We start from the raw sequence: 21,680 nt of genomic DNA on the forward strand, positions 1-21,680 counted from the left end.
TTGTACGTGGTTGAGCTGGTGGCCTCTCTGGTGTTTTGCTAGATGAGTTATGATAATTGCAAACTCTTGCATGGTCATGGCAAGACAAATAAAGAAGTATCTTATTGCACAGGATGAGTGGGCAGAGTTGTGGATGTCACATGTCAATGTGGGTGGGTTTTGTAAGGCCTCATTATACACAGAAGTACCCACACATGAGCGCACGCATATCAACACAGTTCTGTTGCTTCTAATGGTGCTGCTACTGATAGACATAAATACACATTGACTAAATCAAGCGGAAGCTCTATAAGTTTCTAACCCAGCAATGGCCTTTTACCAGCATATTGTCTCCGTCCTTCCGAAACCTCGGATGTCCAAATTCTCTGTTTTTCAGGAAATGGAAAAACACTGTATTTTTAAAATGATTAAATACTGTGTTGTCAAAGTTGACTAGCACTTTTTAATATGTTTTATTGGTTAGATATTTGCAAAACCCAGTGACAAACATAAATGGTGACTAAAGATTTATGGCAAAAAAAAGTAGGTTTTGGATTGGACAGACAATGGCTTTTCTTTGCATTATCTGTAATTTGCAGGAATTGATCTTTCATTACCAATGTTGTAAGAAGAGAGTGTCATACTGTATTCAAGTTAACTAAATTCTTCATGTGCTTGGCTGGAGAGAAGCTCCTACATGTCCAAGTAGTCCAATATAGACCATGTCTTTATATATTGAGTCAGCTCACAGATTTATACACATTAAATCATCCTCATGTGTGCTGAAACCGTTAATCTTGTGTATTTGTTCACTTTTAGCATTTGTACAGTAGACTTGAGTTTTTGACACACAATATTTTTCCACTGTCTGGACCCGCATAACTCTCCTCATCCGGCTGGATTCCTGTTGTAATTGTTGCGTGTTCGTACCGTCATTTTTTCTGCAACAAGCTTCAGTGTTTGTTCAAAGTATAATGATTCGCATTTCTGAGTCATAATGAGTATCTCTTGAAGCGTGACTTCATTAGGATGTCTTGCATTCTGTTCTCCAAAAGCTTCTCTCTTTGCTTCTGCCCTCCGGTCTGGTGCTACAGTGGCCTGGCAGCACTTTTCTCATTTTTAATTGGATGTCATTTCTGGTGCCAGTGTGTGATTGAGATCAGGTGCTTGTGGGTGGGATTAAACGGGCTGATGTAAACGGTCACATTTATTGCCGGCCAGGTTTGACCACCTGTTCGGAGTTCCGAGTCAACCTTTCTAACTCAGACTTTCCACAGATTCCCGTAACGTGATAGAATCTGCCACATGATAGAAAATGGATGCCAACTCATGGTCATTATTTTCACCAGCGCTCTGTATGCCAGTCCTGTCGGCCTACACTGGTCACAAACACCTATCAGAAGAGATAAGAGATAAAAATATCTCTGTGTGAAAATATATCACCCACCCTCACTCTCTCTTGCTCCCGCTGTCTTTCTAAGTTGGTTCAATTTAGTTTGAAATCAGCCAGTGTGTTGGACATGATTTGTGGACTTTTAAGTAAACCGATACACACTAACTGATCTTATCATCTACTGCCGAGACATAGCTTTTAGTCTTGGGGTTATACAGGTTTCGCACACGCACACAGAGATAAAAACCCAAGAGTCTCTTAAAAGCTCACCCTTCCTCTGTAACGAAAACCCAACAGATCTTTTCGTGTTTATTCTAAGACATGATATCTTCTAGTTGAGTCCATATTCTGTGCGAGAGTCTGGGGCCAGTTTACATTTATTATTATGGTAGTACTGCATTGTCACTTCATTTTGGGTGTTTTGTTCTCTTTAAACATATTGAATTAAAAATCCTTATTGTTAAAAGAACAGTTCACCCAAAAATGAAAATTCTATCTTCATTTACTAACCCTTGAGTTGTTCCAAATCCGTATGAATTTCTTTGTTCTAATGAACACAGAGAAAGATATTTGGAAGAATGCTTATAACCAAACAGTTCTTGGCCACAATTGACTACCATAGTAGGAGAAATGACAATGGTAGTCAAAAGTGCCCCAGAACTTTTTGCTTTTTCCCATTCTTTAAAATGTCTTCTTTTGTGTTCAGCAAAACAAAGAAATTTAAAAATATATTTTTTCTACTATGGTAGTTAATGGTGACCAAGACCAACTCATTTTTGGGTGAACTGTCCCTTTAAGCCAAGATATCTAACCATGCAGGACAGGTCATATTAAAGCTGATAATTTACCCGGATGACCTGACATGTCAATATTGATTACAATACAATATGTCCCCAAGATCAGAGCATTGTTTGTTGATTTTAAAGATAAAAATGCTCAAGCTAGAGTTGATGCATTAATACATTATGACTTTCTTATACAGCTTTGTGTGCAGATATGCAGATTGTTCCTTAAGGGTAGAGAGAAAGAGAGAGAGAGAGAGAGAGAGAGAGAGAGAGAGAGAGAGAGAGAGAGAACAGTAGAACTACAAACACATTAATTTTATAGAGCACAAAGCAGCTCGCATACCAGCCTGCAGCATTTGTTACAACACTGGAAAACCTGTCTGGATAGAAATAGGAAGAGAAGATGAAAGGGCCTTTAGGTTATGGGTGAATTTTCTTTGATGCTTTTTGGTCTCTCGGTCATTAATGAGGTCTCCTGTATGGAGATGCATGAGCGTGTGTTTATGTTTTTATTTTTTGTGTCACCTAGACGTCTGCCTTTTGAACTTTGAAAATGTTGCATGAAATGATGTGAGCTCCTTGGTGTGGTGTGGTTGATTCAGTTTTGGATGGCTGAATAAGGAGAGAGCCATTAGTGCATGGTTTATAATATTGAATGAGAGAGAGAGGTTTGATCTGGACATGCACTGTACTTGGGGAGAAAAAGAAACAGAAATGTCTGTGTGTGATGATGTCACCCTCTGCAAAGATTCCAGTGGGACTAATTAAATGAATGGAACAGAGACTCCTCTCTCTCTCTAAATGTTTAAGATGCTGGTGCTGCACTGTGTAACACTATCTGGGTTAAAATAAACTCTCATTGTGAACATAGGCTTTATAAGGTTACACTAAACACTCTTCACTCATTCTTCAAGTAGCTATTATGACGTTAAATGGTCAACCTCTTACTGAACCTATGAAATAAAACTCTAGATCTCACAATAGAAACATAAAACACTTTATAACTGTCCTTTTATCTCTGAAAAAACTCTCTAGTGCACAGTACAACCTTTAAAAGTCCAATTCTTTTTCACTGACCATAAACAAATCAGAAATTTTGCATATGTACCACTGAAATACTGCCTCTCTATCCCTAAAATACTGTGCCGCTATTTCTGAAATATTGTCCCTCTATCTTTGCTTTCAAAAAAATGAATGGACACAAAGTTTAGCCATCATAATAGAGAGTTTAGACCAAACAGTCATTAAACATTTTCAACACATTTAGAAAGGACAAAATAAAGGATGATGACTGTTTATTGAATGGATATTTTGTGGAAATAGATTTGACTATGAATTTAAAGTGATAGTTCACCCAAAAAATGAAAATTCTGTCATTATTTACTTTCCCTCTTGTCATTGTCACGGGACCCATTGACTTGCATTGGTTTTGTGTCTGTACATTAGAAGTCAATGATGATAATTGGTTACCAACATTCTTCAAAATATCAAAATGTTTTGATGTACTGTAAGAATACTTTCCTCTGTAGAGTCTAAAAGTGTTTGGAAAACCTGTTTTTATCTTATAATTCTGTTAGTATAAATGACTGCAGAGAATGTAAAACCTTTGTCTTTTGGATATGATGTTAGATTGTGTAAAATAGAACAGCATGTTTGTGTGTTCAGATGTGTACACCTGCACTGGTTTCCAGGCGTTGGCTCAGCACATGCATTGGCTTTCTCATCCACCCCTCAGCTTTAAGCAGAAAAGCTTTCTAGTGAGCTCTGCCGGTTGAAAGATAATTAGTACACTAAATCTGCATAATTTGACACATTCCCACAGTGACTTCCCTGAGCTTAGAAAACAATTTCCCTTCTAAACCGCCAAATCACCTTTTTTTGTTTATCTCCCTTTCTCTTGTACACACACTCTTTATCTCTATCTCAAGCTGCTAAACAACACTCTTTATGGCTGAAGTTTCAGACAGTGTATGTGTGTGTTTTGCAGGTTTAGAAGCTCTGTGAATATAAAGAGGCAGATCCATTATTAAACACATTGATAGTAATCAGAAGAGCTCCTCACACCCACAATTAATTCTTCCACATCCATTACAAAAGCTGACGAAAAGAAGAATTTTATCTGGGATAAACAGTGTGCTGATATTGATTGGCCAAATAATATGAAATAAATAAAAACAAATCTCTTGCATCATATAGTTACACATGAAATCAACTCCCTCCTATGAAGAAAACAGACTGTTTAGATAAAATTGAAAATTCTAAAAAAAAAAATATTATGCTTAGCCTTAGCTTCAATGGGGTATGCTGTTAAAAACACAAAAGCTGAACACTTTGAACAATTGTTACATAGCTCTTGCCACACAACAACAGTTTATAGTTATTACATCCACTGAAGGCCACTAAAAAAACCATAAAACTGGTCCACGTGACTTGTGCACTCTGTTGTAAATCTTATGGAGCCACACAATAGGTTTGTATGTTCCTTTCAGCATTTACCAATAACTTTACGGTAATTTTGTTGGCCGTCAACATCATGATGTTGTCACTGCTGTCCTCCATATTTTGTGATTTTTCATAAATCATTATTATTAGTCACCCTTTATGTTTGTTACTGCGTTTTGCAAATATCTAACCAATAAAGACTATTAAAAACTGCTTGTCAACTTTGACAACGCAGTATTTAATCATTTAAAAAGTGTTCCATTTCCTGAAAAACTTGGACATCCGAGGTTTCGGAAGAACAGCAACAATATTTCAATTTTGGGTGCACTGTCTTGCTTTTCTTTTCTCGCCAAATGAAATTCGTAAATCTTTTTGCATTTCTCCATTCCTAAAGATGAAAGGAGAGCTTAGGAAGATGAAAGGAATAAGATAAATAAAAAAGGAAGGGGAACACTCAACTAGGCTTCATCTAGATTGACACTAAGGATACGATCTGCTCTGAGATCCGACAGAAAGTGCTTAATGATTTTCTTCCACTTCCGTGTATCAGAAAACATTCAGGGAGAGAACGATGACATTTAGATAAAGCTGGAGAATTAGATTCACTCTAGAAACATACATTCTTGTAATAGGCTTTCTGATCAGTGTGTGGCTCATGTCCTGGTGTGCATTTGTGTGTGTTTCAGCATGCAGGAGCGGGCGGTACAGAGGGTGTGCGCGTGGCTCTTGCTGGTGTTTTTGACCCTTCTGTCTCTCTGGGGTCACCTGTCGGACGCCTCCTCTCACCGCAGTCACATCGGTAAGTCGAGGTCAAAGTTCCTTCGGCCTGAAGCTTGTTGTTATGGCTTTATGTTCATCATAACCTACAGTCTTGATCATTTTAATGAGCGGGCTCATTAAAAGCCCACCGATGTGGATTGCATGAAGTCAGATTTGGGATGATATTACCATAAAATAAGTTTTTAACAGATTGGAAAAAGCTTTTGTTCTGTCACAAAAATCGACTTAAATAAGACTTTCAGACAAAGATGGTGTGTAAGAGGGCATGCAAGTGTGTTCATGTTTATATATCCCGGTGGGGACCTAAACCTGAATGCACACCAACTCATGGGGACTCGTGTCACTGTGGGGACCAAAATTGAGGTCCCCAAGGGAAAAAAAGCTTATAAATTGTACAGAACAATATTTTTTTTAAATCTAAAAATGCAAAAAGTTTTCTATGATCTTTAGGTTTAGGAATAGAGTTTGGGGTAGGGGATAGAATATACAGTTTGTACAGTATAAAAGACATTACGACTATGGACTGTCCCCACGGAGATAATAAACCAGACATGTGTGTGTGTAGAGGTAATGACCTCAGCTCAGCAGTAAGTGGATGCTTAGATCATCTTAAAAGTAGTCCAGAGAATCTCTGTGAGATCTCTGTGATGTCTGTTTATGAGAAGAATGGCTGACAGATCGCAGAACACTGAAGTCTCGGGTCATGTAGAGGCCTTTGCCGAAGGTTTGAAGCACAATAGAATGTTCTGCTGAGTTTACTGGTAAATAAACTGATAACACTTTACAATAAGGTTGTATTTGTAACCATGTGTTAATGCATTAGCTCAGTTGTTCCAAATCTGTATAAATTTCCTTGTTCTGATGAACACAGAGAAAGATATTTGGAAGAATGCTTGTAACCAAACAGTTTATTTGTTCTGTTGAGCACAAAAGAAGATATTTTGAAGAATGTAAGAAAGCAAAGGTTCTTGGGCACCACTGACTACACTCCAAAAAATAAGTTGTTGGATTATTTTTATTTTATTATGACACCCATTTCCACACAATTGAATTGGTTTGTCTGAACTTAAACTGGGTGAATTGTACAGACAAGTAAATCTTAAATTCATCAATTTATTTTATTTAATTTCAGATGAATGTAATTCATTTGTGTTAAGCCAATTACATTGAACAAAATTATAAACGCAACACTTTTGTTTTTGCCTCCATTTTTCATGAGCTGAACTCAAAGATCTAAGACTTTTTCTATGTACACAAAATGCCTATTTCTCGCAAATATTGTTCACAAATCACATTTTAAGGTGGCCTTTTATTGTGGCCAGCCTAAGGCACACCTGTGCAATAATCATGCTGTCTAATCAGCATCTTGATATACCACACCTGTGAGGTGGATGGATTGTCTCGGCAAAGGAGAAGTGCTCACTAACAAAGATTTAGTGTGTTTTCAGTGTGACATTATTTTTTAAATAAACATCTTTATTTTACCACATGTAATGTATGGTGCTAGAGGGTTTACTGCATTTGCAGAGTATTTACTCCCTGAGACATGCAAACATGACATAAATGTGCTCATCCCCAACCTAAGTAAAACCTTTACTCTTCACCACTGGTAACCCCCCCCAAAAAAATCACCAACAGAAAATGTAATGAATTTTAACATTACAGAACAGTAAACACTAACAAGTCTCATAACAAGTCATAACAAATGTTATGTCAAACTATATTGATTAAGTCAAACAAACAACCTTTAAAAATATATTTTTTGAGTGTATCCGTTATACCTTTTCTTACTATGGTAGTCAATGGTGGCTAAGAACTGTTTGGTTACAAGCATTCTTCATCTGATCATTCTTCAACTTTTTTCATCCAGGTCTACATTAGCTAGATTACATTGATGTGTTCACACAGCTGTTAAAAAATTCAAATACACGGTTCAGTGATGTTTTGTTTGTTAATTCTGACATGTTTTGCACATTGCGTTTTATCCTGAGTTTGACGAATTTGTAGACAAGCTACTGATGCCGCATAGTGTAATTAATTGTTGTTTTTAAGCAAATGTATTGAAGAAAACGTTATGGTATGGTAGTAATTGTTATTTATAAACAAATCATTTTCCATCCAGTTTTTGCAGTGATGTGGTAAGCAGTGTTTTTTTTTGTGGCGTGTCGTAAGTAGTTGGTCTAACAGGTCCTCATTTTAAACTTTATAGACTCATTTTTTATTTGAAATACATTTATTAGTTGTCAGTCCTACTAGAATTGCAATGGGACCCCTAAAATCATTTCCACCTTCAACCTATAAGCAACAACCCTGTGACTGTGTGTATCCGTATTTCACCTGATGTACAGGCGTATTTGTCATCAGAATGTTATATGAAATCTCTGTTGTCCAAGGTCTTGTCTACACAGCCATTATTCATTTTGATTGGATAAGCACTGTGTGAATTTTAAGCGTGAGCCAATCCGAGCGGACGAGAGGTCGGAAATAGCTAATCAGTTAATTACACACTACTGCTTAACAGGTCAGTGCAAGGTGACTGAACACATACACACACTAAACCACCGGAGGAAAAACAAATAACTCCAAACTCTTCTTCTCTACCAGCAGCAAAAGCTTTAGGGACAATGAGCTAAATGAGAGTGAAGTGTTTGTTTCACGCACACATGTGCACACGTGCGCAGGGAATTTAGCCGGGAAGTTTGCAGTTACTGTAGGTCATTCTTTATGAGGCTCATCCTCTCAATAAAACTAATATCCCCGGAGAGAGAGAGAGAGAGAGAGAGAGAGGTTGTGGTGAGCTACTGTAGTGAAGGGCATAGGAAGAAAAAGATGGAACGATTGAGACTGAGGTGTGAACAGAGACCGATGAGTTTGTCATGAGATGAAACCTAGGGACAGACAGACTTGCCCTCTGAGAGAATGTGTGCCCTTGTGCCCTAACATGAGTCTCTTTGACATGTCCTAAACTTACCTATCTTAAACAAGACACAAGGTAGGACCGGTGACATCGACACTATGACAAGAGATAGGTCATGTGCTTGAGTGTGTGTGATGGTCACATTGGCTCACACGCCCTGCTGACCGACGGTGCTGTCGTGTGACAGAACCAGAGCGTTTGGTTTTTATGATTTCTGTCACCTCTGCCCTTGTTTTATCCCCAATCTGCCACCTTGTGCTTATTCTCTCTTGTGCTGTCTCTCTCCCTGAGTGTTAACATCAACAATAAAACCAGACGCTATTGAGGCTGTTCGTGTGCATTCAAACACTTTTGACATGTTAAAAGCTGATGTTATGCATCAGTGCTTTAATCTCTCTCGCACATCAAACAGAACTTGTTTTGTAATATATTTTAATATGCAAGAACAACTTCCCACACTTAGTGATAGTTTACCCAAAAAGGAAAGTTCTGTCATCATGTTGTTTCTACAGTAGCCCTAAACGGACAAATTGCTCTACAGAGCGTGTTTTTTAAATATGTTATCTCCTTCCGCAAAGAAGCGGAAACGTGACTACATGTTTGTCCGTGTCAGCCACCGTAGTGCTTCGAAAGGGAGGGGTGGAGTGAGCCGTTGGTTGCAATTCGCAACCTCACCGCTAGATGCTGCTAAAATCTCCACATTGCTCCTTTAATGCTCCTTTATTTGTCATTATAGTTACTAAATGTAAATCAATTAGAATGTTTTGATGATTCACTGTGAATTTCAATTACATTTCAATCAAAGGGTAAATATCATCAGTTGAGATTTGTTGAGATATAACAGACAGAGTGAGTTTTGAAGTTCTGTATCCCCATGTTTTTATTTGATGCTCTGATATAGAGTCAGTTAAAATGCATGATTCATGTCCGCCCGCATTACTCAAACCCTTCCACAGACCGGAGCGTTTCATCTCAACCTTTCCCCTCTTACATTATCACACGAAGCACATTTTTAGATTGCAAAACCTTTTTACAGTACAGTATATAGCATCACACTCGCACAAAGATATAGTGTTATGAGCTGCTGCTGTGTGTAGCTGTTGTGTTGCTACTGATGCATCGGTTCTCTCTGGTTATTTGCACCGGTATATGAGTTTGGCTGTTTATGTGTGCGAGGTCACATGGCTAAAGCTCTTTCTTTGTGTTCTGTAATAACTTGGGAGACAGGCCATTTCAGACTGTCTGACAAAAAAAATCTGATTCACAATCCTTTAACTCCTGTTTACGAGTTTAAGAGTGAATTCAGTTCAGGATTTTCTGTCTGGTATGTGTTAGCTGTGACTGTCTTTGAGAGCGTGTTGGACGCAGATGGAAAATTAAAAATGTGAAACTTTCGTGCGCGCCGTCTGTTCTGTCTGTGAGGTGTTGGTCATATCAACATCAAACCCCTCCCAGAATTCCTTCACATACACATTATTTTTATACATTAAATTTTATTGTAATTATTTTTACACATTCATATATTTTTCATATATTATTTTATTCATATATATTTTTAACATTATCTGCAACTCTTGTTTTTATAATTTTTTATATCCAGTATCATTTTAAAAACGTATTCTTTTAAACAACATTTCTGTATATATGCCGAAGGAAATCTGCACTCACTGTAATTTATTATTCGCTGAATGTATCTTAAATGTAAAATCACACATCTCTGTCTGTACTGGACAAACCAGGCATCTTTTCTGGCCAAGGACCCCCATGGTTGGTTTAAGAAATAGAGCAATGGTCCTCTGTTACCTATTGTATTGTGTATTGCATTTTAAGTCTGGCATAGTGTATATTAACATGCATACAGTAAACTGTCCATTTTGTTTTGTTTACGGCACATTACAGTAATTATTGGACCCCCGCAGTGGCATCACGGCCCCCCGTTGACAAACTCTATGAAAAGAACAAGAGCTGTAGACGGCTAGACGCATGAAACACTCGTCCGTGATTGGTCAAATAAGGCTTCAGCGGGTGTACAGCAAGTGTAAAAGAATGCACAGGAGTAAGTGCTTCAAAATAGGCGTTTATGAGTGTCTTAAGCAGGCTGCTTTGATCTTGATGGGTGTTTATGTATTCCATCAGAGCATGGTGTTTAATCTTAGAGCAGATGGCTGCGAGCTCGCTCTCTCCATAAACAAAACAGCTTCCTATCCATCAGGCGTTCTGATTACCGCAGAATCCAACATGTGTTCAGGCCAGAGGTGTAAAGAGTACCTGAAAACCATACTTAAGTAAAAGTACAGATACCTTGCAGTGAAAATTACTCCATTACAAGTTACAAGTCACCAANGAGAGAGAGAGAGAGAGAGAGGTTGTGGTGAGCTACTGTAGTGAAGGGCATAGGAAGAAAAAGATGGAACGATTGAGACTGAGGTGTGAACAGAGACCGATGAGTTTGTCATGAGATGAAACCTAGGGACAGACAGACTTGCCCTCTGAGAGAATGTGTGCCCTTGTGCCCTAACATGAGTCTCTTTGACATGTCCTAAACTTACCTATCTTAAACAAGACACAAGGTAGGACCGGTGACATCGACACTATGACAAGAGATAGGTCATGTGCTTGAGTGTGTGTGATGGTCACATTGGCTCACACGCCCTGCTGACCGACGGTGCTGTCGTGTGACAGAACCAGAGCGTTTGGTTTTTATGATTTCTGTCACCTCTGCCCTTGTTTTATCCCCAATCTGCCACCTTGTGCTTATTCTCTCTTGTGCTGTCTCTCTCCCTGAGTGTTAACATCAACAATAAAACCAGACGCTATTGAGGCTGTTCGTGTGCATTCAAACACTTTTGACATGTTAAAAGCTGATGTTATGCATCAGTGCTTTAATCTCTCTCGCACATCAAACAGAACTTGTTTTGTAATATATTTTAATATGCAAGAACAACTTCCCACACTTAGTGATAGTTTACCCAAAAAGGAAAGTTCTGTCATCATGTTGTTTCTACAGTAGCCCTAAACGGACAAATTGCTCTACAGAGCGTGTTTTTTAAATATGTTATCTCCTTCCGCAAAGAAGCGGAAACGTGACTACATGTTTGTCCGTGTCAGCCACCGTAGTGCTTCGAAAGGGAGGGGTGGAGTGAGCCGTTGGTTGCAATTCGCAACCTCACCGCTAGATGCTGCTAAAATCTCCACATTGCTCCTTTAATGCTCCTTTATTTGTCATTATAGTTACTAAATGTAAATCAATTAGAATGTTTTGATGATTCACTGTGAATTTCAATTACATTTCAATCAAAGGGTAAATATCATCAGTTGAGATTTGTTGAGATATAACAGACAGAGTGAGTTTTGAAGTTCTGTATCCCCATGTTTTTATTTGATGCTCTGATATAGAGTCAGTTAAAATGCATGATTCATGTCCGCCCGCATTACTCAAACCCTTCCACAGACCGGAGCGTTTCATCTCAACCTTTCCCCTCTTACATTATCACACGAAGCACATTTTTAGATTGCAAAACCTTTTTACAGTACAGTATATAGCATCACACTCGCACAAAGATATAGTGTTATGAGCTGCTGCTGTGTGTAGCTGTTGTGTTGCTACTGATGCATCGGTTCTCTCTGGTTATTTGCACCGGTATATGAGTTTGGCTGTTTATGTGTGCGAGGTCACATGGCTAAAGCTCTTTCTTTGTGTTCTGTAATAACTTGGGAGACAGGCCATTTCAGACTGTCTGACAAAAAAAATCTGATTCACAATCCTTTAACTCCTGTTTACGAGTTTAAGAGTGAATTCAGTTCAGGATTTTCTGTCTGGTATGTGTTAGCTGTGACTGTCTTTGAGAGCGTGTTGGACGCAGATGGAAAATTAAAAATGTGAAACTTTCGTGCGCGCCGTCTGTTCTGTCTGTGAGGTGTTGGTCATATCAACATCAAACCCCTCCCAGAATTCCTTCACATACACATTATTTTTATACATTAAATTTTATTGTAATTATTTTTACACATTCATATATTTTTCATATATTATTTTATTCATATATATTTTTAACATTATCTGCAACTCTTGTTTTTATAATTTTTTATATCCAGTATCATTTTAAAAACGTATTCTTTTAAACAACATTTCTGTATATATGCCGAAGGAAATCTGCACTCACTGTAATTTATTATTCGCTGAATGTATCTTAAATGTAAAATCACACATCTCTGTCTGTACTGGACAAACCAGGCATCTTTTCTGGCCAAGGACCCCCATGGTTGGTTTAAGAAATAGAGCAATGGTCCTCTGTTACCTATTGTATTGTGTATTGCATTTTAAGTCTGGCATAGTGTATATTAACATGCATACAGTAAACTGTCCATTTTGTTTTGTTTACGGCACATTACAGTAATTATTGGACCCCCGCAGTGGCATCACGGCCCCCCGTTGACAAACTCTATGAAAAGAACAAGAGCTGTAGACGGCTAGACGCATGAAACACTCGTCCGTGATTGGTCAAATAAGGCTTCAGCGGGTGTACAGCAAGTGTAAAAGAATGCACAGGAGTAAGTGCTTCAAAATAGGCGTTTATGAGTGTCTTAAGCAGGCTGCTTTGATCTTGATGGGTGTTTATGTATTCCATCAGAGCATGGTGTTTAATCTTAGAGCAGATGGCTGCGAGCTCGCTCTCTCCATAAACAAAACAGCTTCCTATCCATCAGGCGTTCTGATTACCGCAGAATCCAACATGTGTTCAGGCAGAATTCAGCATGAGAAGAGGTGCTGACACATTATTCTTTAGAAACAAAGAAAAACGTGCTGATAAGTGCTTGCGTAGTAGAGGTGTTATTTTGAAAGAGCTGTCGGAGGGGAGCTTTAATATAAACGTGTAGAACGTTATCATACCCGACCTGCAAACCTGTGAATCGATATTGTTTTTAATGTTGGCTCCTCTCCTCTGCACTGACAAGTTGCTTTCTTTTTCTGTTCTAGAGATATGGAGAAATACTTTCCTCACCGTCCTAAATCAGATTCATTAACACGAGTCGATGCATACATCATCGACCCACATTGGAGAAAAAGTCTGAATCTGCAGGAATATAAAAAATGTGCAATGTTGTTTTGTTGGCAGAGTGCAGTGTAAATAGAAAATACTTAGGGATGAAGGAAGAACAAATGTGTATTAAATCAGAATAGAAGGATTAGCTTTTAAATAGAAAACTTTTGAGAAAAAAGCTTCAGAGCTGCATGTGGCCCATAAGTTAGTGCATGTTTTAATGCGTTGCATGGGATAGTGGCCATATGAGGACGATGCAAGTTTTGTTTGAAACATTTTTCAGTCCCCTATGCACCAACTCCAGTGAAAATCTAGTTCACATTGTCCCACCAAATACCAAATGGTTGTTTGGTTTTATTGGATCAATGTGTCAACCCTGTCAGATTCTGTGAACATTGCGTTTTCTTATATAATGACCATGATTAAGAATTCATTCCCACAGTTGATTAATATGTCAGCATGTTTTACTAATTGATTTTCTTCTTTTTAGGTAAATCGTGCTCACGTTTTATTAATTTGTTGCCTCGTTTTAGATAAATTCAGTTGTTTATTGATTTGATTAATTTTGCTTCCCAGTTGCTTTTATTTATTAGGTTAGTTATTTTCTCTGTCCATAACAGCAGCTGCGTTCTTATTATTAAACAGTGATGGTTTTATTAAATTGAGAGCATGAATTGATGAAACGCACACGATTAACATAAATGTCTGAACGAATTAGCAAAACAAAATCATGTATTAATAAATCGTGGGAACAAATTCTTAATTTGTGACCACAGTATAAAATTGTATGTCATTTGTGGGGTTTCCGTGACACAGAGTGTAGAGTGTTTAAAATGTTGTCATTTGTCGGAGCCTGTGACAGTTTGGATAGTGCCCCAGACACGTAGGGCAACTCCGCTTCGGGCGACCCGAGTTCATTTCCCGACTCGTGGTTCTTTCCCGATCCCTCCCTCTCTCCTCCTAATTGCTTTCTGTTGGTCTATACTGTCCTATCAAAAATGGAAAAGCAAAAGAAAATTATGCCGTTTTGTTGGAGCAGCATAAACTCTTATGTATAAAAGTTTGTGAAACCTTTCCGTCAACTGAGGAGAGCGCCGAAAAACAGGCGAGCCGTGGAAAAAGAGCAACACCTCCCGGGACGTTCCTGTCACATTCTCGGAGCGCGGTCTCATCAGAGTTCTGTTTAAAAGTGCTGACCCCATCACAGGACCTGAGGGAGATCGGTCTCACAACAGTTGTGTATTTCAAGATGCAGATGGTGCCAGAACTGAGGAACGTCTCGCTGTCCTCTGACATTTGATGAGACTCAGGATGACAAGACTGAAATGAGGAAGAGATGAATGTGTAGAGGAGGAAGAAACGCACGAGATGACAGGAAAGGGGAAAGGTTCCGTTTCTCTCAAATTGGAGCCAAAGAATAACATCTTCTGCCTCGGCCGGATTGGACAGCCATCAAAATTACGTCTTCTTTGTGTGTGACGGCCCTCTCGGGGGTTTGGAGTGTATTGGAGGGTATTTGTTTGAGGGTTGCCTATTTGCAGTGGGACTTTGACTGAGGTGTGGATATGTGTGTCAGACAGAGAAGGAAGGAACACTGACCCCTGGATTATTGGAGGAGACCTGACCACAGCAGAGGGGTCATGCGATACGGAGGTCTGGACATGTTCTTCTCGCATCTATTCCCACGGGCCTTTGTCTGACATTTCAGAATATTCCAGAACAGTGTTACCTATATGCATTCTCTGAACTAAAGAAATAACAAATATTTTCTGTGTATAGGGTAACAAAACATTGTAGCAGTACGAAATACTGTATGTACAATAAGTTTTAGTACCTGACCTGGAAGACAGGTCACCGCTACTAGCACAGTTCAGCATTTCACATTTCTTCATATTTCATAGTTTCATACTGTAATTTATCCTTAAAGGTCCAATATGCATTTTTGGAGGATCTAGTGACAGAAATGCAATATAATATACAACTCACCTGTAGATGTCGCTAAGTTTCACAAACTGGACCTTTAAATAAAATCAAGATGGGATGTTTAACGAAAGTCTGTTATCACAGAAGCTCTCAAGCATGAAGTATCTGGTTATTGCAGATTTAAATTGAGTTCAAGGTTTACAATTTTTTATCTGACCTACAGGCTGCTGCTATTAGCACAGTTTAGTGCTTTACCATCCTAGCAGTGTGATGTAAGAAGTAAACATTAAAATGTGCAAATCTATTAGGTGTGTTGTTGTTTGTGAAATATTTACCATAACTGGCAATAGATTCATACTGTAATTTATCTTTAAATCAAACACAGATGGGATTTTCAATGAAAGTCAATTATCACAGAAGCTTTGAAGCATAAAGTGAATGAAGCTTTTAAAGATGCTTTTTTTTATTAATATTTAGTTCAAGGTTTACATTTGATGTGACCCACATAGTCCGCTTTCTAGTGTCCATATATGTGCAATCATATCAATTGTATCATGAGTCGCTCAAACAAATCGGCAAACATATTTTGTTTTCTCTCATCAAAAAGGAATTAAATGTGTTAACTACAAAAAATTATTATAATTAGATTTGAAAGCATTCGTTTCCTTTCATCTGCTGCCCAGGCTGTTTGGTTTATTTATTAACAGAGGCTTATATTGTACCAAACCAAATCCACAATATTGGTATCCATCCAACCATACCTTTATCACTGTCTTTTTCTCCTAAACAGTTTAGGATTGAAGAGATTTCACATTGAAGAGATGTTTATATTTTCACATTAAGCATGTAAAAGCTTATCTCCAAGTATGTGTCTCATCCACAATGTGTCTGTCATGATGGATGAAGCTTCTTTCTCACATTTTCGATGGTCTTTAATTAATTTTGATGCAGATGATGCCGTGATAGAAAGAGGGAGAAAATGATAATCGTAGAAGAAAAAAGAGTTAGGCTAAAGTGCTTGCTAGGCAGATTTTCTGCTCAGCTGTCATTTTGCATGAACCTCACAGTTATCAGAGAGGGATGATCTCCTGTCTCCTGCTACAGGTTTAAATAATCTAACACCACACTCTCCAAAAAAGGGAGCATATGCTGGAGGACAGCACATTTTAACAGATTAGCAGATTAGTGGGCGTTAGAGCGGACCTCTGCACCTGCAGCGCAGCACGCAAACCTCTCACCGCCAACCTCCTGCTGGCGCTCAGCGTCTCTCACTACAGGATCGAAACACGGAGCAGATGAAAAGTGAGAATAAATGTCCTCAACATGGCAGTGATCTGAAATGTGTAAGAGAAATATGCTTAAACCGGGTTTATTTTTGCTAGTCCTTTAATATTAGAACTTTAAATAAAACACAAATGCTACTAAAATACTAATCCGCTTTTTTGGCCTAATCCGATTTTAATATTACATACCCTTGCTGGGCAGAGAGAGAGTGTGTGCGAGAATGAGAGAGAGGGCTAAACGGAGTTGCGGAATCCACCGAATCTTCTTTTTGCATTAGTTTGATATTTAATGTCGCTTAGATACATCTGCACAGGAAGTGATGTTATTGAAACACACTCTCGCCATCTGTCTGAGTTATATTTATGACACATTGTGGGAGCAGGATGTCTGAACACTCACTTTCTGTAGAAAAAGGTCATTATGCATCGGTTTAGAAAATTTTTACGGTTGAGAGCAATAATCACACGAGAGAAATCTGCTTAGAGAACGCAGTAAACAATAGCAACTGTTGTCTGCCTAATATTGGCTTTTCAGAGAGATTGCAGTAATGTAAAATTGTGCTCTTCTAACCTGTTTGTGTTTATGCCCATGCCCTGCGAGCTTCCTTGCTGTGTACTATACATCTGGGCATTTACATTTATGCATTTGGCAGAAACATTTGTCTAAAGCGCCTTACAGTGCATTCAAGCGCTACATTTTGTAACAGTATGTATGTGTATTATTTAGGAGTCGAACCCTTGACCCTTTGTGCCACTAATGCTATGCTCCACTGCTGATTTTGAAGGGTTACTTTACAACTGTGCTGGATTCTCACAAGTAGGTTTGGCACAATACCATAAACATATCTTACGATACTTTACCAGCTGGTACTATACCTGCAGTGTTGTGGTAATGAAAAATACCAGTTATGCACCGATACTAAATATCTCTATCGATATCGGCAGATATCACTTTGAATAATCGCTATCAGCATCGTAGCCGAATTTTACAGATATCTTAACATTTTCTATATACAGAGCACAAATTCATAGCATTTCCCTGTCCTCTTTTGATTGACAGGATATATCGACCATGATTATCGGCTGCTTTTAAACTATCTTCCAATAGTTGATGGTGTGAAAATTTGCTTTTATCGACCGATACTGATTATTGGCCAATATATTGGTACATCTCTAAAAAAATTCTGTACTATATTTTAATGTTTACTTTGGTAAACTGTAGTATACTCTAATATATTTAATAGTATTTTACTAATGTACACTACTTTTATTTATATTAGGGCTGAAACGATTCCTCGAGTAACTTGAGTAATTCGAATACAAAAAATCATCGAGGCAAATTTTGTAGCCTCGAAGCATTGTTTAAACCATTTAACTACAGTACACACCAAGCACTGCGTTTCCCCACGGACCGTTATTACTGACGCACAGCCCGTTAAACTCTATTCATGTTACAGGGCTCTCAAGTGTCACGCATTCACCGCGAGACACGCATTTTAGTCTGTCCACACGCTCACACGTATTTGTCGTGCTGATAAATAAGTGATAGCTTATTGAAATGGTGAACTGCTATTTTTTAATTTAATATGGCAGTGGAATGTACTAAATGGGTTTAGTTTTCACAGATGTAATGTATGCAATTTCAGCAATAAAAACGGTAACACTTTAGAATACTAATCCATAATTTGTAAATAACTACACAGGAACAAATGAGTAATTCAATATCAAGAATCTAGTAACTACTGTTAATTAACAATAAACTCTGATTAACAAACTAGTAAGTAATAGCACACAGATGAATGTGGTAGTTCACTAATAACTAATCAATAGCTACTATTTTTTTCATACTTCTATACATATCTCATATCGGGATACGTATCGCATCGTGGCCTGGTATCGGGATGCGTATTGTATCGTGAAGTTGTTGGCGATACACAGCCCTAATATTTACTATTGACTGTGTTACTGTTTTTTTTTTTACCATTTTTACCATTTTTTTACAATTCACTCAACCGACTCGTTCAAAGATTCAGGATTTATTCATAAATGAAGCACATGCATTGATGAACGACTCATTCATAATGACATGTTACATTCATTGACTCGTTCAAATCATTCAAGACATGGATTCATTTACAAACAAAACAGCATTTTGCATCCTTAAAAGGCACAACAGAAAGGCGAAGCCACTCAAAATGGCTTTTTTAAAAATGTTTTTGCAAAATAAATGTTCAAATGAAAATTATGGTCTGAATTTTGAAGCTTAAGCATCACAATGCTACTTACAACAAAGAGCAATATGAATGTCTTGGAGAAATAATCTCTTAATAACTTTAGTGAGTGTGACTGGCATGCACAGAGAGAGAGAGAGTGTGTGTGATGGAGAGAGATATAATTTCATTATTCTGTCTGTATTGTAGTGTAACTGCTCCAGGTGTCTGCAGCGCTCGAGAGCAGCAGGGCGTTTCCTGTCATCAAGGCTTCATAATGATCTGCACTAATGAATATAATAACTGCACAAGTGCTGACTGTGAATGGACCGTATCCAAAGATCAGCCCCTCCCACCAATTAAAAGGCTTTTAAAGTGACTCATCCTTTCTTGGTTAATGGGCCATCCAGAAGCGAGTGTCGTGACAGCCAGGATAAGTGCTTATCACGCACTTATACACGCACATACAGGTACACATTTGCCTTTGTTCACACAGGCTTTAGAAGCTATAATAATGAGAATCTCTCTCTGAGATACTGAGATAACAAAATTTACTGTAGCGATTCTCTAAACCTAACCCTCCTTTTGGTTTGAACTGTATACAATCGAAAGCCAAACGTGATTTATGAGTCTTTCAAATAGTAAGGACCACTTCAGATCTCCTCATATATCAGTATTTGAAATGTTTTTTTATTAGACAGCCAAACCTGTACATATACACACACAAACACACTTTTTCTCTGTCGTAGTTAAAGGTCCAGTGTGTAATTTTTTGGAGGATCTATTGACAGAAATACAATAAAATATACATAACTACGTCTTCAGAGGTGTATAAAGACCTTACATAATGAAGCGTTATGTTTTTATTACCTTAGAATGAGCTATTTCTATCTACATACACCGCGGGTCCCCTTACATTGAATTCACCATGTTGTTTCTACCGTGGCCCTAAACGGACAAACTGCTCTACAGAGAGCGTTTCGTAAATACGTTATCTCCTTCTTAAAAGAAGCGTAAACGGGATGACATCTTAGTCCTGTGTCAGTCACCGTAGTGTTTCGAAAGGGAGGGGTGGTGTGAGCCATTGGTTGAAATTCGCAACCTCACCGCTAGATGCCGCTAGATTTCATACTCTGGACCTTTAAGAATCAAATCTAAAAATTGGTCTGCCTCTCATTCTCTTTGTTTGCTGGTCCTTGTGGAGTTGCTGCAGTAGATCAGGGTGTTTTATATGTGGACAATACTAGACAGCTGTAATGACCACGCCCCCTGCATCAGCGCTCCCTCATCGCTTCACCCTGTCACTTTCACCAGACGAGCACACACACACAATGGCTGCTAAAAACTGATAAAAGTGACAAATAAAGAAACACTCATGTAAGCGAATTTAAGGTGAAATGCATCATTTGTACACCACTGGTGGGACCAATTGCTTTCACAAAAATAATGATTTTGCTTTACTGTAGCTCAGTGGTTAGAGCATGGCGCTAACATGCTAAGGTCATGGGTTCGAACCATGCAATGTAAGTCGCTTTGGATAAAATCGTCTGCCAAATGTATAAATGTAAATGTATAAACGTATAAAAATAATGTATAAAATAATATGTCCTCACATATAGATCCTGATTGAAAAGCCCATAAAATGACACAGTCTTTAATAGCTGTGTCGTGAACCCCCCAGCAAAGAGGCAGGACACATCCGCGTGTAAAAGTGATATATGTCTCTGGACATTTATAAGGCTGGATCTCTAGAGGAGATCAGATGTCATCAGACTCACCTCTTAGGTCCAAGTCAACCAAATCAGATATCAGACAACACAACAACATACTGTACAACATGCAAGATAGCAGAAAGCATGCTTAATGTATGTATGACGTGTCACTCAAAGGCGATCATGTACAGTATGTAAGGTACAGTAACATTTACACATTTACTATTTATTTACACTAGTTTATGTAAAAGCATTATTGTATACTCTGAAGTAAAGCGAAAACGTCCCTGAAGTGTGTTTTTGTGGTGCACAGGTAACTGTTTGTGGTTTAACATGTCCTTGGGAGTATATGCGCTGGAGGGCCGTGTTAATAAATCCTGCCAATCGCAATTCACAATAAATAAATAAAAGCAACCATTTCCATCACTATTTCTGACAACTCTGGAATCCTTCCTCCAGCCCCGCCTCCCTCTTTTCTCTCCATAGCTACGTCCAGGGGGAGAACTTTGAGTGTGAGTTCTCAAGCCTGAAGTCCTTCATTACACCCAGCATAGCCCACCTGTCTGCACTTTTCCACATCCCTGGAAGCAGGCGAACTTCTTAAATGAAGTTTATGGCCAGTGGCTACAGCTTTGAAATATTTCAATATGCAGCACAATAGATTTGTCTGAGGGTGTGCTCAGCACAATGTGATTTAGCCGAACAGGACGACATCACGCTTTGCTGGTCCTGAAGCAACGCTCCTATCAAACAGTGATAGGCCAAACCTGATCCCAAACCCTAACCATCACTGAAGCTCCAGCTAATATCAGAAAGAAATGATTAGGTGGTTGGTTGTAATGGTAGGAATGACATTACAGGACCAATAAAATGTTAATTCACCCAACATAATGTACTTGGGCAACTCATGGTAACCAAGGTAGCACATACAGCAGTGGCCAAAAGTGTTGTCTGTGGAGATTTAGTTGTACAATATTAACTTTTAATGCTTCCTAAGGTATACAATATGTCATTATTTTATTTCATTTTATTTTATTTTAAGCCTCCTTAAATTCTTCTCAAAGTTAAGTACTAGGCAACATGAATAAAAAGTAATTATTACATTTTAAATAATGTATTTGAATAAAAAGCGACGATGTCAGTTGTCCAAAGTTGGGCATCACTTTTGGCCATAACTGTATACAGTAAACCCATTTCCAGCACAACTACTTCAC

At 38.3% G+C, this 21,680-nt stretch overlaps 1 protein-coding gene across 3 annotated transcripts in view; it reads left to right on the forward strand.

The window, feature by feature from the left end:
* Window positions 1-21,680, forward strand: part of tafa3b (TAFA chemokine like family member 3b) — an 84,009-nt gene that overhangs the window by 42,097 nt on the left and 20,232 nt on the right. For all 3 annotated transcript variants that reach the window (XM_057356341.1, XM_057356340.1, XM_057356342.1), the window contains one exon: window positions 5,286-5,398. In XM_057356341.1, the coding sequence (XP_057212324.1) occupies window positions 5,287-5,398 (112 nt within the window). In that variant the 5' untranslated portion in view covers window position 5,286. The remainder of the gene's footprint in view (window positions 1-5,285; window positions 5,399-21,680) is intronic.

The sequence above is a fragment of the Triplophysa rosa genome, linkage group LG17 (genome assembly GCF_024868665.1).
Source record: "Triplophysa rosa linkage group LG17, Trosa_1v2, whole genome shotgun sequence".
Taxonomy (NCBI): domain Eukaryota; kingdom Metazoa; phylum Chordata; class Actinopteri; order Cypriniformes; family Nemacheilidae; genus Triplophysa; species Triplophysa rosa.